General features: G+C 38.4%; 1 protein-coding gene across 1 annotated transcript; it reads left to right on the top strand.

Annotated features, from left to right (window-relative positions):
* Positions 1-5,469: 5,469 nt before the first annotated feature.
* Positions 5,470-15,889, top strand: LOC130549965 (probable global transcription activator SNF2L2). Its single transcript, XM_057327296.1, has 6 exons — positions 5,470-5,814; positions 8,607-8,836; positions 9,013-9,118; positions 9,551-9,652; positions 10,169-10,301; positions 14,028-15,889. Exons 1-6 carry the CDS (start codon positions 5,731-5,733, stop codon positions 14,180-14,182), a joined length of 810 nt encoding a protein of 269 aa, XP_057183279.1. The 5' UTR covers positions 5,470-5,730; the 3' UTR covers positions 14,183-15,889.
* Positions 15,890-18,652: the final 2,763 nt, after the last annotated feature.

The following is an 18,652-nucleotide window of genomic DNA, read 5'->3' on the forward strand; positions in this document are numbered from 1 at the left end:
ATGAAATACACATTTTTGAACAAAGCTCATGTTTTCTCGTGTTGTGTCACGTGTGTGTTGTGAAACGCTCTTACTTGTAAACAAACAGTAAACAGTGAACCACACGCCCATCAACAAGTTTTCTTCCTTCTGTTCTTCAAATGTATATTTCTGCAAGCCCACGTCTCTGTGTCTGACAGGTAACGCGCATGTTGCTGTGTCTGACGAACAGGTCGCGCGGGTGCGCGCATATGGCCGGCATTTATCATTGCTGGCAAACAATATGACACATTTGCAGTTTTGATTGTATAGATATAGATTAATATCCACTTCATCTAACGCTCTTTGTGTTCTGCGTGTTCTTAAATTTCGCGCTACGAGGAGTGAGTAATCCTGCTTCAGATGATTCAGATCGTGCTGCGAACTGAACAAGAACTGATTCATTAGCCTATTCAAATGGTTTTGCCCATTGTTCAATTAATGCTTTCAAAAGAATCGACTCAAAAGAATCGATCACTAGGGAATGCCCGTAAAAAGAGACGACAACCTTGAAATAAACAACGCGTTTTAAAAAGCATATTTTAATATGAAGGAACGAAGGAACGTCACGCAATGTAAGTTATGTAACGAAGTAAAAGTACAGATTTTCTATTAGAAATTTACTCAAGTAAGAGTAAAAGTACACACTTTCAATTTTACTTAAAAAGTACATATTTTCCAAAATGTTACTCAAGTAAATGTAACGAAGTAAATGTAGCGCGTTACTACCCACCTCTGACCTTAATGTATTATTATAACTCACACATGTAAGACCTGAAAAGTAGCCTTATTTAAAGCGGCAGTCCGCAAGTTTTTTGGAGTAAAAATTAGCTTAAACCAATTATTGAGCAAGTACATGAGAGAACGGTGTTTAAAACTGTGTCATTACCCTTGCTGGATTCACCACGGAACATTGTAATTCGACTTTTCCGGAGATCCTTATATGGTGTCTTTCGTCTTTGCGTCATTTCGTCACATTCGTACACAGAACGAAGAGGATCCGGCTGTTAGCCAGCGCGTATATGCTACGAGTGACAGGCGGTTTGTAGCGTGTACTCACAACTGTTGGGTAGGATTTCATACAACGTTTAGTATTATTTATGGCGGCGTTTAGTACTTTTACTGTTAAACGCCAAGCAGTGTTGACATCTGGGGATTCATCATTTGTGAAAAACAAGAAAGAACGTACTGAAGACAGTTTATATAGAAACAGGGAATGTGATCGGACTCGTGCGAAAATTAATATTGGCAGGGCATTTCAAAGGTGGCGGGAACTCCGTGATCTGAAAGGATTGTAAAGGGATGCAGACATCGCTTTATTTCTTCTGAACAGGTAAGACAAATTTTTAATATTTCAATAGATAACACAAAAACCGTAGTGCACTTGTTGTGTTAATATAGACGGGTACAGTTTCATCGGTTGTTCTTTCTCGCTTTATGTTCATTATGATAAATGTAATGTAAGACGTATTCGCCCGGGATTAGTATTATCTGGGGACCTCGTGTGATTTAGAAATTACCTCCCCACATCTGTATTTCATTAGCACGGACAAGTGAAGCCTGTGATTTTACTCAAATTTACGGACTTATATCCCGGATATTATGGCAAGGCTTTGCATATAGTATATAAAGTTGTATGATGTACAATGATTTATGACCGTGCCTGTCAGCATTTGAGACCCGCGTTCGGGGATCTTCTGTCCGGTTCGCGTTACGGGAGTTTCCATGAGAAATAACAAAATGACCTAGCACCCGAAATAATATCAAAACACTTCAACACAGCCTCCATTTGCGCTATTTGTTTCTGTTTATGTTCTTATTTGTTTCGTGTTATATCGTCTGTCATGTTATCTGTGTTTATTATGCGCTACTGATGTACAGTGAAGATTCTCACCGCTGCACTAGTGGTCACAGGCCACGACTCAAAACATCAGACTCATCCGCCCAGTTGAGCAGCGCCGAATCACAACTCACGCAAAGAAATATCTCCGCACATCACCTGCAGTAGCAATTACAAACTGAGATGGCGACAAAGAGGTCATTCCTATGGACTGCCGCTTTAAGAATATGACGTTTTCGCGTGTAACAATAGCAAATCACACTCCAAGACTCTAGGTAGCGCGACTACGTGTAAGAACGCAAGCTCCGCCCCTTCCGTCTGTGGCTGCTGTTCAGAAACTGCTGTTCAGAATCTGTTGCTGTCTCGACCAATGAGATTGGAGCTTTTGTTCACGTGCCTGGAGCTGCTGAAGTTATAGTAAAACACGACTTAGTGGCGCTCAAGCAAAAAACGGTCTTACCGAGCACACATTGACGAAGAGGAAGTGAGATTTATTTTTTCGTGTGACAAGCGAGTGTCAGAAGCATAAAGTTGCGCAGCACCACCTGAACTGGGAATTTCCGTTTTTCATTAAGCGCCATCTATGTCAGGGAGTGAATTTGCATGGTCACTCGGCTCATCGCCAGTGAAAATCTTTGGGTATGAACACCGAAAAACGTCTCGAAAACGTCTGGCAATAAGCGCATGCGATTATCGCCCCGTGCGTACAAGTCTTTACTCTATTTCTTTTAGTTTTTGTAGTTATATTGAACACACACAACAATGCTGCCATCTGGTGGTGACAAGCTAAGATTACCAGTACATGTGGAAAGACTGATACAGAGGTACATCTGATTCACCTTATATTACAAGATGTCTTTACTGGCTAATTGTGGAATGTCTACAACACAAGGTCATACAAAAATTGAGAAAATATTATTATTTTACGGTACATTATTTTGCAGGAGATTTGCAGTAAATGTAAATAGACATTTTAGAACTTAAAAAGAGGTTTTGGCTTAAAATATGTGCACATCTCTCAGTTTAGCTATTTTAATGAGCCTTTTTAAATGCAACACACGTTTAGAATAAGAGAGATTAAAGATTATCCCACCCATAGAGGCTGCATTGACACTTTTATGCCATTGTGCCCGTTCAATGATTCCCGATGTGGTTTTCTGTGGTTTGGACTTGAGAAGAAACAATAGTGATCTGACCTTGTTGCAAACTCATTTTCCTGTAGGCTACTTCAATATATATTATATTAATTACTCAACTCAACTCAACTTTATTTATATAGCGCTTTTACAATTTTCATTGTTACAAAGCAGCTGTACATGAGACATATTGACTATAAGCAAAATAATTAAAGTTGTACCTGCAGAAACAAGAAAAGGTTGAAAACACAGAAGACAGACATACCCACATACAAAACACTCCACACACACAATATGCACACGTACTAACACACATGGACATAGAGACACACACACACACACACACGGATGCGCACGCACACACACACGTACGTACACAGACAAGTACGCACACACACACACACACACACACACACGCTCAGTGAGAGCACACATTTAGGATAAAGGATAAAGGAGAGAGAAGCACAGGTCAAATATAACAGACTATAAATTCCTATATGCAATATTAATTAAGTAAAACTTTAAAATTCTAAAGCAGCCCCCCCGGTCAGGCAGATAGTGCAAAAACAGTATGCAAACGGTGGCGAAGGAACCCAAAACTCTAATCGAGAAAAAAAACCTCAGGAGAACCCAGGCCCAACCAGGGGATTCCAGTTCCCCTCTGGCAAAAGCTGCTGCCTCTGCACAAGCTCCAGAGATCTTGCACAACAAGGCTAAATAAAATAAATAAACTTAATAATAAAATAAATTATAGTTTAAGATTATCATTAATAATCTAATAGCAATTACTGTATGTATACATTTGTATTGTTACCTAAACTCCTGACAGACATTATTGCAGTCTGCTGCTTGAAAACAATCAATTTAAGCACAAGACATTTTGAGGTTGAGTCATGTCTGGAACAAAAGATTTTTTCACGAGATGAAAAAATACAGGCTATACATTAATGTATAGAGGTATAAAGAGAAATAATAGACAGCATCTGCCATACTATTGGATCCTATTTTCATCACATCTTAAAACTACTTTGCTTCTTTGTTCACGTGAGTTCAGCATCTTTTTGACCTTTAGCTTTTCATTATGTAGTTCAAAGGTTCACCGTGTTCGGTAATGTTCTCCTGAATGTGTCTGGACGAGAATGTGTGTGTCTGTGTTTTGTGATGGAATGCTATAGCATTACAGCTCGGTGCGATCTGCAGCCAGTAAAAACGTGGTGTTGCCATAGTAACTGCCTGAGATGTTTTACAAAAATGCCCTTGTCGACCTGATAGCAAAACATGCATACAAAATGTAACATTATGACAGCGTGTAATCGTAACTCGGTTTACATGTGCTAACAATCCGCTCTTTTACAGCCAAATGATAACTGCTGCTTTGCAGAGTCTGGTGACAATCTAATAAGATTTTTTAAAGATGAATAGTTGATCGATGAAAAGATGTCTTGTCTTTTCTAATGAAGCTGTTGCCATGGCAAATGTAAGCTCAAATGAAACAGAATCTTTAAACAGACACAGCAGTCATATTTCATTCATGAAGATGATCATGTTAAAGATTAAAAGCATGAATATGACTCATCACAGGGATGTCTGGTGACCTTTTAACCTCAGAGAAACTAGTATCGCCTTCATTAAACTAAAACATGCATAATGAATGCACATCAATTCGTAAATGCTGAAAAGAACACACTATGACATTATAAAGAGTGGAGATTTTTTTACTTGCATACCAAAATAACAAAAATAACAACCGATTTCTTTAGTGAAGATCAGTTTGTCAGTCGTATATCAAACTCTGTTTGGACTAATTCAATTATCTCCTGCTTATTACTTGTTTAGTTCCTTAGTGAAAAACACTGGAGTGAATGAGAATGCATCACTGATAAGGTGTCGTTTGGATAAATACCTCATTACCGAACATTTTCACTTCAGTAACGGTTTAACACAGCATTTTAAAGTAAGTATGTGTCTCCGGTCTGCCATCAACCGATTGTGTTTGACCAAGAATAGTAATTACGCTATTAGGATACCTCAGAGCTCTTGCAAATGATAATTAAGCATATGTCTGGAGCTACATGTGAATTCAGTGCGGAGCACTTTAAAAGTTAGTCATCTCATTCTCAATGGAAAACAGAAAGCTGTTGTGTTTTGTTGTGGCTATTGGGTAATATTTATAGCCCTAATGATTTCACTTGAATCCATTCGTTCATGTTTGTAAAGCTCCCAGACGCTGATACAAACATGCCATTACCCAATTTATGTGCCTTTGTGTGTGTGTGTGTGTGTGTGTGTGTGTGTGTAACACACCATTAACCACCTTGGAATCATCTCAAGATAGTAAAGCTTACAAAAACCATCTGCATAGGCACAAAAAATGTAGCCCAGTTGTTTAACAGAGGGGCGTTTAAAAAGACTGAAGGAGACCATGAAAGAGAGAGAGAGAGAGAGAGAGAGAGAGGGGAAAAAAGGAAAAAGAAACCAGATTGCGACAGTCGATATTAAAACATGCAGTGAGCGAGAGAGAAAGAGAGAGAGAGACTGTGTGTGAGGCAGAGAGGAAAGCGAGCTGCAGGCCTTTCCACAGGGACAAACTAGCAGAAAGGCATCTCACAGTTAATTCTTTCTCTTTGCTTTCTCTCTCTCTCCCTCTCTCAACATCCTTACGCCAATTGATTTGTGTATGAAAAGCCGGGCGCTTTTCGCCCCCCTTTTGGGCTGTGCGTTTTGAGTGATCAGCTGATGAAGAGACTGGCTGCGCGCTGCAATGCTGGTTTGCTAATTCTCTTTCCTCCAGACTGGAGCCAGCCTAGAGACCACAGTCAGGTAAATCGCCCTCTTCCTTTCTCTCTCTTCCTACTCTCTCTCTCTCTCTCTCTCCATCTCGCGTGCTCTCTCTCTCCTGCTAGAGCACGCAATCACACCAGACTTCAGCACATGGTCACACAGACAGACAGGGAGAGAGAGGGAGAGAGCGAGGGAATGTTTGTGAGCGTGTGTGTGTGTAAGTGTGAACTGTGTCTGGTAAAAGGAAACATTGGCCAGACATATCGGTTGTGTGGATTGTGATGCTGGAGGGAATAGTGCACTGAACACAGGCTTTTTAGACTCGTGTATCGTTAAAAGGGGCTGTTCCTATGTCTTGCATGTTAGGAAGAATTGCACCGGGGATAGACTTTGTGTTTTGAGGACAAACATTCTGCATGTTTTTGTCTGCTTCAGATTTCTGTGTGTAAGTGTATGTGTGCGCATTCCATTATTATGCCGCTTATTATTAGGCCTCTTTCCTTCCACATGTTCCCCTGGGGTACACGTGAATAAATGCTTTCCGTGTGTTTCTCTGCGCCTGCTCTTTCATTTCTCTTATGTCTCTCTATCGCTCGCTCTGTGTATTTCTTGAAATCCTTGTATTCGGGTGGCTATTCTCATTTCATGGCATTGTTTTGTCTAATTTGTGCCTTGGTGTTTGTGCATATGAGTGTGCGAGTGTTCTGTGTGTTTTTGCGTGTTGGCTGGCGTTGCCTGCATAGCAGCATACTCAAAATTCATATTTTCATCCGACTCATGTGCTCACTCTGCCAGCAGTGGTTGCGGCAGGCGTATCTCTGCATTTTAATTGCTTTTGTGTGAAACACAGTCTCGCACAGGCAACACACACATACACATACAGTATATCCTTTCCCTGGTTATTTTTGCATTTACTTAGGATCTTGTACATGGGAGCAAGACGCTCACATGCTGATAAGAGGCGGTGTCACGTCTCTGTGTTATTGGAACATGTTCAGTCAGTGATTTGTCTGGGGGGGTGTAAGCTCAGCCACTCATCACTGTTTTGTTATGTCAAGCTTATTGGCAAGAAATCAGAGTCACCATAAATCTCACTGTAATTCATAACTGTTTTACAAGCTGGCTTAATCGTACGAATTCCATCTGCTTTCATGCCAGTTTAAGGTTCAAGCTTTATCAATACACCCACAAACAATAAATACTGTATAAATATAAAAAAATATGTAATATATATATATATATATACCAATCAAATGTTAATTACATTAAGGGGTGGGGATTCATTATTGTTTTTTTAACATTCAGATGTTTTGTACGATTCACAATTTTATACATATTAGCCGTCTCATAAAAACGTTATGCATTCCTGTGAGATCAGGCTGATCATATACCGACTTTGTGGCATTGTGAAGTGTGTGTAGTTTCATATATTAAACATAAGTGAAGTGAAGGGAGCTGTACGTATTTGATTGTTTTTTTTTATCAATCTATTTATTGTTTTCACATGAACAATTTACAGAATCAAGTAAATATACATATAAACAAGTATTTGATAGGTTTGAAGGTTTAAGGCAGCTCGCCCGGTTAAGACATTTAGCCAAGATAAGACTTTGATCCCTGATGATGATCAGCATCAATTTGCATCTGGAGGTTTGTCAGAATAAAAGACCAGACAGTTCAACTGCTTTGTAGTTTAAGGCTGACTGTCTTAAAACCCATCTCTTCAGTGAATACTTGACTTTCTCTCAACAGGTATTGGTCTGGCTTTTGTTGAAACTAGTAACTTTGTATTAGCACCTATTGTATTATTGCTCCTGTATGACATATCGCGTATTGTTCCCTGAACTCTCTGTAAGTCGCTTTGGATAAAAGCGTCTGCTAAATGTAAATGTTTTGATCCCTGTTTAAAATATAAAATCATTTCCAGACTTGCTGTCTTTCACCATGGTCCAACCAGTAGGTGATACGAGGTTCATGTAATGTGACAGTGAGAAAGCGATCAGAAATAGATTTTTATTTACAGTCTGTGATTTCCGATTAATGAATGACAGTGATTGTTGACAACATGATGACATGTCTGGAGACTCATCACTCAACGGATCTTAATGTTACTGTGAGCGATTTCATTGTTATATGTGGTTTGTTTCTGCATGTAAACACGGTTACACTAAAAATGTGTATGGAACAATTAATCTCTTTCAGATTGTCAGCGTTTCGAGTGAGGCATTGATAATCAATCATCTTGTTTATTATATGATTTATATACTGAGGCATACAAATGCTGTTTCTTTCTGCTGCAGAACAAAATGTTTAGCAGTAAATTGATTCCCTGCCTTATTTTTACCAGCAATACATCTTATTTCTGATCAGAAGTGCCGCGGCCAGTTATGTAACTTACCAACAACATGAAACCGGCAGAAGAAACTTGAGTAGTACAGCAATCTGCTGACCAGGCTTTTGTTTTTGCGAATCAGCCAAATGTTAAGTAATACGACATCTTGGAGTGTTGGGTAGCTCCGCCCACAATAAAATGTCATTGGTCAAATATTAAGTAGACTTATTTGTGTCACTGTTGGGTAGGGTGTAAAGTAAAAAAAAGTTGGAAATTTTAAGCATCGTTTGATGTGGATATTGTGGAAAGTTTTTATATGCTGTTAATCATTTTAAAATACACGTCCCTTATTGTGCAATAATTGAGGAGTTCAACTAAAATATTTCCTATTCATTAGACGTCAAATTCTGTATAAGTTCCAGTTAATTTTTCAATGTCATTCTTTTGTCACATTCATTACCACTCCTTACAGTTTTCATGGATTATATTTTCTCCTCAGTCTCAGGCTATCCAAAACGGGCTGACTGAGGTTATGGAGGAGGAAAGCAACTTGAAGAAGCGAAAAAGTGATAATCAAGTCAACCAGGTTTCTGAGACTGGTCAGGAGGTGGTGGAGAAGGTCAAAAAGCGACGGGGTCGTCCACCCGCTGAGAAGCTGCCCCCCAACCCTCCCAAACTCACAAAACAAATGAACACCATCGTGGATATGGTCATTAATTACAAGGACACGTCAGTACTCCAATATACACACACACATATAGGCCCTGTGAACCCAATATTATTTATAAAAAAAAGTACTAAGCAACAGATTTTTATATCATACTTTTTGTAATGTCTTAGATACTAGCACAGTCAAAAGAATCTGTGAAAAGATGGCTTTTTATTAATACACCCCTGTTGTACAGGTTGGGCCGTCAAATCAGTAAAGGTTTCGTCCAGCTACCTTCAAGGAAAGAGGTGCCAGAGTATTACGAGCTCATCCGGAAGCCAGTGGACTTTAGGAGGATCAGGGTGAATTTGTGAACATTTCATGTCATTACAGTACCTCCACCATATTAATTATAATATCATTTCTGTCTACCAACATGTCTGCAGCATTTGTCAACCCAGGAACCTGGCTTTCCTCCAAACTTCCTCTTTTCATTTCTCATCTCCTCACTACACTTTGCACCTGACCGATCTTCACTTCATTCTTATCTTTACGCTTACTGACAGTCCCTTTCACCTCAGAAATTCAGATCCACGCATTTTACTCTTGTCCAACAGATTGTATGTTCTTGCTGGTTCTGTTTGAGAGTGATATAGAGGTGTCAGAGGTTTTAGATATGTTATCAAAAAATTAAAATGATTGTGTCTTTATTGTGAAATCTTCGTTTTTCTTTGTGGTAATCTTATTTATTTTCGTTCATCCTTTTGACTGAACTCTGGATTGTGTTTTTGCAGGAGAGGGTCCGTAATCACAAATACAGGTGCATTGCAGACCTGGAAAAGGATATTATGCTGATGTGTCACAATGCTCAGACGTTTAATCTGGAAGGATCTCAGGTGCGCCTCGCAAATATATTCACAGAAGCTTTAAAAATACTAGGTGGAAACATTTTAGTTTTAAAATGCATTTACAGTGCCTTGCAACAGTATTCATACTAAATTTTGGTTTTTTTTGATATTACAGAAAATAACATCAACATTGACTTTCATTTAAATGATCTTCATTTCCCTAGATTCCCAGATTCATGACCTGAAAACTGATTTATCTTTCAAGCACAGGCCGATTGTAATGCACCAGACAATTCTTCTTCATCTCTGTCAAGTCAGAGCCTGTACCATATATGGTTTAATATTTATGCAAATAGCTTAGAAGTCAAATGTCTAACATAAAAAACATTATTTTAATGATGCATTAACATAATTATGAGTTTCTGTGCTTTCATCACAAAGAACAAAAGTTGTAACTCACTGACATGAGCAAATTAAGTCTGAATATTTTTGCAAGGCAAAAGGGTAACAGATTCTAGCAGGTGAATTGTGAAGAGAATGTTAAGTGCTTCATTTGTGTCGTAGATATTTGATGACTCCATTGTTTTGAAGTCTGTTTTTGAAAGCGCAAGACAGCGGCTAGTTAAAGTCAGCGAGGAAAACGATGATGCTGTTGGAGGCAGTGAAGCGGATGGTGGCAATCATTTAAATCTAGAATGTAAGCAAAAAACGCATGCAGATAAAAAATATTTTTTATTTTTCAACTAGAGAGGAAATGCTGATAAAAATTGTGTTTTTTAGTGATGAAATGGAAGACTAAGAATAGATCATGTCTTATAGCGGTAGCACAAAAGTCATGCATTGTAAAAAAACGTAATTAAAAAAAAAATTCTGTTACATTTTAAAGATTGTCAACGTATAATGTCAAAAAACGTTAATTCGTTTTTTTACATTTATTTCATGTATTTTTTTTATACAGAAAAGACCGCAAATTTACAAGAAAAATGGGGTACGCATGTAATTTTACAGGGAAAAACAGTTATTTTACAGTTTATTTCTGGCGACCCAGCTGCCGGAAATTTTTTTTACATTGTGGGTTTGAACCCAGGACATGCACTAATTTAAAGACTAGGGCTGGGACAATACATCGTGCAATTCTTATGCTCAGTTTGTCAATGAATTATGGTTAAATGCCACCACATCTTAAAGCCAGAGGGTGCTCTCGCGCAGAAACCAAATAAGTAGCATTTTATGCGTTCTGACACTCGCTTGTCACACATAAGATGACTTAATCTTGGTTCCTCTTCGTCAATGGCTGTGTCCCAATTCGGGGGCTGCGTTCTTTGAAGGCTGCATTTTAAGACCAATTGCGTCAGCAGCGCGACTGAAGGCTGGTAAGGCTGTCCCGATTCAAAGGTTGCTTCAAATGCAGCCCCAAAATGCGACCTTATTTCCGTGGGTTTTTAAAGATAGAACGAATGTATCCTTTACAGCCTCGGCTATCCCGAGATTCATTGCGCGACTGTAACGGCTTGAAATTTTTAAATAATCATTCAAAACTTTAGTTAAATAAAAGTATGTAATTCACAAAAACGGTCCATTTCAGTGTTTTAATATTATATATGATGTTGTTCATTAACATTATTGGTGCATTATTGTGTTTTAAATTTGTAAGATTGGTTAATTTAATATACTGTTGGGCTGTTTTAATCTACATAAACGTGTCATATTCTCTAAAATAAAATATCATTTTTCTGGCTCCGTATTTGTTGAAAAAAAGTCAGAAACGTCTCTGCTGTGTCCTGCTGCTGTTGCCACGCAACATGAGCAGCAGGTGTCGCAATTAGGAAATCCTCCGCAAGGCTGGACCGTCTCATTTCAGTTCGGTTCTTGGACTTTTGAGGCTGCGTGCTTTGAAAAACAAGTCCTTGTTTTTAAGTCCGCAACCTAAGAAGGTTGTAACCCCCGAATTGGGACACAGCTAATGTGTGCTCGGCAATACCGTTTTGTGCTTGAGCGCCAACAAGTCATGTTTTACTGTAACTTCAGCAGCTCCAGGCACGTGAACAAAAGCGCCAATCTCATTGGAAGGCCGGTTTTTAACGCGCCACGTTGTTTCTTCTTTAAAAGAGACCTACAAAACAAACCTTTATGAAAACATTAATATGTTTGAATAAGTTTAAGACTTGGCAATACTCGTTACCTCTAACAAACATTTGCTCCTACATCAGCCATAATCTCTGAGGACTGCGTCGCCAGGCCGATCATTCACTGGCCTCTGCCCAGTTAAGCCGAGACACTGTCCAGTTTTAGAATAATAATATTGCCCCTTCTGCCTAGCTATTATGACCAAATAATTGATTTACACACATTTGATAGCCCCTTTCATTTCAAGCCAGTGGCCAATGTTTATTGCACAGTTATGTTACACAATCATTATATACCACCAGAAAATGAAGAGTTTGGTTCCAAATTGAGATAACTCCGTTTTTACAAATTTTCAAAAATCATGTTTTTTTTATTGTGCATTCCAATTAATATCAATCAAACTGTAGTTGGTTTGTTTTGAATTAAGCCATAACAACTAAAAAAGTACAGCTAACTAACACAATAAAACACAATAAAAACAGGATAACATATCATAAAAAACATGATTTTTGAAAAATCTCATTTTGGAACCAAACTCTTCAAATAATTATTGTATTCATATCAGTGTTAATTTCGTTGAAGAAAACTACGACGAAAAGTATTCGTTAACGACATGTTTTCACTGACGAAAACGAGACGATAACTAAATAAAAATGAATGCATGATAACGAAAACTGTAATAAAAAATATACTGACATTTTCGTCAACTAATAAAAACGAGACGAAAATATTCTTGTCCCACCTGGCGGACATCAGTTTGCGCGCATGTGCTTATCTCATATAAATGGTAGAGAGAAGACTCTGGGAGAAGGCAGGGCTCTAGACTAACTTTTTGCACTGGTTGCACTGGTGCGCCTAACTTTTTTTCTTAGGTGCACCAGCACAAAAGTTAGGCGCACCCAAATTTTCGACCGCATCGCATTTAACACATAATCGCAGTTTTACCAGTTCATAGGCAAAATTGACTTGTAAATGATTAACTAACAACCTGGTCAACATAAAGTTCTTTATTTGAAGCACAATTCTACAAGAAAGGTAACTTACTGAAAAAGTGTTGGTGCTTAAAGTGCTTCACTGAACTGAAACTTAAAACATCTCAAGATAAATGTTCCAGTTCTTGACATAACCTGGGAGGTTGATGGCTCCTTGTCAGAGCTTTGCTTATGATTTTCAGACGGATCAGGCCTTAACTTAACATTATTCACGAAAAAGTTGTCAATCGTTCTTTTCATCTTCTCTCATCATCCACGGCTACATCCACTCTGTTTAATTGACAGGCCTATAGGCTCCTCACCTTTCTCTGTCTGACTGCAGCACACGCATTTTCACACGTACACACCAGAGGTTGCGCTAGACTTTTTATTGTCCGTCATTTTGACTGACAGGCTCGTGGGGCGATGGTTGATACTAATTCATAGGGCAGACTTGGAGGTTGAGTTTTTACTATTTTTTCCTCGTATGTTTTCGATTTTCTCTGTAAAAAATGTAATTAATTCATTGCTCCCAAATAACATGTACATGTTATAAGATGGTGATTGGTGACATCATTGCTTTGAGGTATAATATCTATATTGGTTAGATTGGCTCCGTGAGATATAATCAATTCTAGTGTATGATTAAATCGATGAGTGGGTCTATTGTTACTCCAAAAGAGTGTAGTAGCTCTGTAAACGCCACTGCTAATGCATTATTATTAGCACTATCTACGTGAATATTAAAATCTCAGACAATCAGTACTTTATCAACGTTAACCAATAGGTCCGATAAGAAGTCTGCAAACTCTTTCAGATAATCAGTGTAGGGCCCAGGGAGGCTATACACAGAAAGCAATGTTTTTTTTACTTTTGTTTGGAACAATTACATTCAGCACAAGCACTTCAAATGATTTAAATTTATGCTCTGTTCTCCGAGTTACAGAAAGAAATTCTCTAAAGATTGTTGAGACACCACCACCTTGACCAACCGGACGTGGCTCATGCATATAACAGTAGCTTGGTGGGGTTGACTCAGCCCCGACCAACAGAGATGCTCTAGTGAAAGATGCTAGCGGCTGCAGCCTTTAGCCTCCATGGTAGAGCACCACTCTCCCATCCGGACCGACGCTGGTTCGAGGCCCGCATAGAGCTGGGCAAATAGGACTGGTTACATAAGATTGAATAAAAAAAAAACGCTTCAGCAACTATAAGTTGTCAAAACCAGTCTCAACCAGTCACATTACTTAAAAACAATGTTTTAAGTAGACCATATATTTGTTAACATTTCAATGTAAAGTGTAAAAACATGTTTGTGTTTTAAGTTCCCGTTTCAGGGACAGGAAATCCTAAACTGGATGAAAAAATGGAGAGAAATGCAACCGGTCCGAGCAATTCGCGCCCAATGGAGAAGGTGACAAACATTGATGAAGACAGTGGAAAAGAATGTGATATCAAGACACAAGGACTTTTAAACTAGATCCCCAGATGAAAGCCTTTACGTTGGATGCCATTATAAGAAAATTGCGTGGCCATTTAAGTCCCATTTCCCTTGAAGTTTTGCTCAAGGATTTGTTCAGAATGTGATCCCTCATCATCCTGGTTGCCTATTGCACATTTATAGCAATCTTTGTATTTTAACATTACTGCAGTGGTTTGCAGTGATGCATCTGAAAATTGCATTGTTTTCATGTATTTATAAAATGTAAATAAGTCTACATAAATACCTGGAATGGATAAATAGTGTGGTCAAAATAAAGAAGGCCTGTAAGTTCAGACTGCTCAAAATGTTTTTTTAAGTATTGAAAAATGGTGGTTCATCTTAATGTATCACAATCTTGTATAATAATATAAACTGATCCATTCAGACTTCTAAAATGGGATACGCTTTGCTCAAATATTGCAATTATGTCTCGGTTTCAGAGAGTTTTTTAACAGTGTTTTTTGTGACTATGAGCACCTTGCCACCCCCTCCCCTGTACGTTTTCCCTTATTTCATTAACTGTTAATATCTAAAAAGAAAGTTACCGGTTTTTATTAAATACAGCTCCATATCATTCTGTATTCATCACAAGATCTTAAGGAGCTTGGAGCATGATGTTAATGTGTTCTTTGTTCACAGATATTGCCTTCAAAGAAAGGCAAGCATTGAGATGTTGTCAAGAGTTTGTGTGTTTGCTGTTTAGGATGGATGGGAGAGGTGGTTTGTGGGTAGATTTTGAAATTCAAGGTTATGAAGTTTGAATATGTGAAAAGGCTACAAGGTCTGATTCATCATCTTAAAAATATTTTTTTTAATAAAATCTCTTCAGCCCTTCATGTGGATCCAGATCTCTGAAAAAAAATACAGATTAAGTTCTTTCTTTAGCAGTTTTTGTGCTACTGTATATGTACTATAAATGTGAGAACATCACAAACAGTACAGGTGACATATTTACACCTAAATCCCCAAAAAGAAATGATAAATCCCATTTGAAAAAATATTCTCTTTATGATTTTTAATATTTAATTCAATCTCTACAGTTTTTCTTAAGAGTTGATTATTCTGTCATGATATACCAGGCGACAGACTCAATTGCGGGGAGAAACAGAATTTTATTAACAAGGTAGATAGACAAGACAGTCAATAGTCACCACCAGTAGCATGGGGAGAGAATCGACAAGCCGAACAGCAGACACCCTCATACAACGGAGAACTAGAATCCCAGAAGTCCTGCACAGTAAAAATAAAAGGTACCTCAAATATCCTGTTGTGTACTCAAAGAACCTTAAGCTGTATTTTAAGTGCTCCAAAGCTCTTTTTCTCAATAAAAGGGTTATGGTGGAACCATCTATAGTCTTTGTGGTTCTTCCAGGAACCTAGAAGATTCTTGAATAACCCCACATTCAGTTGTGAAGTTCTGGAGTCACCTTTTCACTACACTGGGACCTCAAAGTGCTTTGCGGGTTATTGAAGGAACTCAAATTCTAAAAAATGGTTCTTGTAAGATCTGTAAACTTGTAAGCGGTTCCTGGAGAATCTCTCTTGTACAAGACAGTATCTCTCTTGTACAAGACAGTATCTAGAGGAACCCCACAAAATTCTGCATGAAATACGGATTTTTAGTGTCTGATCATTTCGATGTTTTATGAGAATAAGAATAGTCCAAAGTTTGGTTTTTGGCCCCTGCTAAGTGAACACACAATTTAAACTCATAAACATGATTAGAAAAGGCTAAATGTTTTTTTCGAAAAATTTCAGCAAGCTTTTTAATTATTTTATATTTCTTACTATTTGTATTATATAATTAATTATATTAATATATTATAAATAAACATTTTTATTCTATAAGTAGATCCTAAGTCACTGAAATCTTTTGAAAATGTAAACGTTGTTGTGCTTTCCATCAAAACGAACTCTTTCCATCAAAACGAACTGCAGCTGCTCTGTGTTTATTGTGCATTCTCGCCCTCCACAGTACTGTGGCGCTGTTGGCCCAATGTCGCAGCGTCAAGGCATGTGCCATGTGACGCTTTCGTTAGCATGTGTGCTTAACTTTTTCCAGCTCTGCGCAGACCGATCACCTTATGACAAAGAGCGTACGGACTTAGAACAACACCTCTAAAGCATACAGAGCAGTCAGTTCACAAATAGCTCTCACTGTGCTTTGATGTTGCCGATCCGTCTGCGATCAAACATCAGTGGCACGAGTGTTCACCGGTGTTGTTCCGCTCGCGCGACAGGCGGGAATTCAAAATAACGGATCGCAACAACCTCTCCACTGTCCCATTGGATGTAAGTAAAGTCAAAATATATAAATAACTTAAATATACTAACTATATACTATTTATATAAATGTATACTCTGACACGTCTTTAAACCATTTATGTACACAGTGTATGGAGCGCATGTTTTAGCCGAGATGCTAACGAATATAAGTTAAGATGAAGCTTTTGGGGCTAACGTTAAATGGGTAACGTTAGTGTTAAATGACAAACAATGACGTTTAGACACTTTTAGCTATTATGTTCACTTTTAGTGAATGTATAGCTCTTTTTTAACTTATTGATGTTTGTGTTGAATGGTTTTCCCACCCATGTTACGTAAATTGTCTGTAATTAAATATTTTTATCATTCAGTTCTGTTTTTTTCCTTTTAACTCAGAATTTTCAGTATTTTCCAGTTGAGCAGCAAAAAAATGCAAGTATTGTATTTATTATGATATTTTCATTATTATGTTATTTGTTATATTTGCACATGTAAAAATACTCATTGACAATGGAAAATCTGAATAAAGTGGATTAGAATCAGAATCAGAAGAAGAAGAGCTTTATTGCCAAGTGTGCTTGCACACACAAGGAATTTTCTTTGGTGTTGGAAGCTTCTAGTACAGACATTCAACACAATGACAATACAATATAATACGATTTACAGTCTAAAAGATTCTAAATTGTGCATATATAAAATAAAGACTATTTTACAGAAAATGGGGGATAATAACATATAAGAGACATTGTACAGGGTAGTATATAGTAGAATAAACATATTAACAGATTGTATGTACACTTGTGCAAATGGATAATTTAGTAAGTAGAGGTAGTGTTATATACATGTATACATAAGATGTAGATATAATAAGGCACTATAGTGCACACTATAGGAGTAGTGGAAGTGGAATATTGCTCTTAAGGAGCAGTTATCTGTTTAGGAGGGAGATTGCCTGGGGGAAGAAGCTGCTTCTGTGTCTGGAAGTCCTGGTGTTTGGTGCTCTAAAGCGCCGGCCAGAGGGCAGCAGATCAAAGAGTTTGTGTGCTGGGTGTGTGGAGTCAATGATGATTTTTCTTGCCCTGTTTTTCACTCTGGAATCGTACAGGTCCTGAAGTGTGGGCAGAGGAGCACCAATAATTTTCTCAGCACTACGAACTGTCCGTTGTAGTCTTCGTAGGTCTGATTTGGTGGCCGAGCCATACCAAACAGTAATTGAAGTGCACAGAACAGATTCGATGACCACTGAGTAGAACTGGGTCAGTAGCTCCTGTGGTAGGTTGAACTTCCTCAATTGACGGAGGAAGTATAACCTCTGCTGGGCCTTCTTTACAATGGAGTCTATGTGGGACTCCCACTTCAGGTCCTGAGAGATGGTGGAGCCCAGGAACCTGAATGACTCCACAGTATCCACAGTGCTGTCCAGGATGGTGAGGGGAGGAAGTGATGGAGGGTTCCTTCTGAAATCCACTATCATCTCCACTGTCTTGAATGCATTCAGCTCTAGGTTGTTTTGACTACACCAGGCAGCCAGCTGAGCAACCTCCTTTCTGTAGGCAGATTCATCACCGTCTTGAATAAGGCCAATGACTGTGGTGTCATCTGCAAACTTCAGGAGTTTGACAGAAGGGTCTGTAGAGGTGCATTCGTTTGTGTAGAGTGAATATAGCAGTGGAGAAAGAACACATCCTTGAGGAGCTCCGGTGCTGATGGTACATGTGCTGGATTTAAATTTTCCCAACCTCACTAGCTGCTGCCTGTTCGACAGGAAGTTAATAATCCACTGACAGATTATTACAGTTGTTGCTATAAATAGCCTATTGTACTCCTTAACCATAGACCAAAACAGTGACTTCCAGGCATTGTAATATTTTGTTTATTGTTACATTTGTAAACCAATTTGTGATGTGCTAAATGATTAAATTTAATGTTTTATGAGACATTATCTAAATCCCTCTTTTTGGTCTCCATGTCTTATTCGCAGGGCAACCAAGGCCAACAGACCAGCCCACCCTGATGCTCATCCTTGCACTGCCTGGGACACCTAAGGCCAACAGGCGCAGCTCCTGTTCTCTTTTTGCCATAAATACTTTAGCAATGCAAAATTGTGAAATGTACTATAGAAATAATTTTTACTTTGACTACATGGATCCTCACACCACCTGGTAATAGCAGGAAACCCATTTGGAGAGAACAGCATTGTTT

This window comes from Triplophysa rosa, linkage group LG2 (genome assembly GCF_024868665.1).
Source record: "Triplophysa rosa linkage group LG2, Trosa_1v2, whole genome shotgun sequence".
In the NCBI taxonomy this organism is placed as follows: Eukaryota; Metazoa; Chordata; class Actinopteri; order Cypriniformes; family Nemacheilidae; genus Triplophysa; species Triplophysa rosa.

What these genes read in the sequence shown, in the direction of transcription:
- LOC130549965 (XM_057327296.1), top strand. Translation starts at nt 5,731, where the DNA reads ATGAAGAGACTGGCTGCGCGCTGCAATGCTGGTTTGCTAATTCTCTTT. An exon ending in AGCCTAGAGACCACAGTCAG is followed by an intron (nt 5,815 to 8,606) that starts GTAAATCGCCCT and finishes TTTTCTCCTCAG; the next exon opens with TCTCAGGCTATCCAAAACGG. An exon ending in TTAATCTGGAAGGATCTCAG is followed by an intron (nt 9,653 to 10,168) that starts GTGCGCCTCGCA and finishes TTTGTGTCGTAG; the next exon opens with ATATTTGATGACTCCATTGT.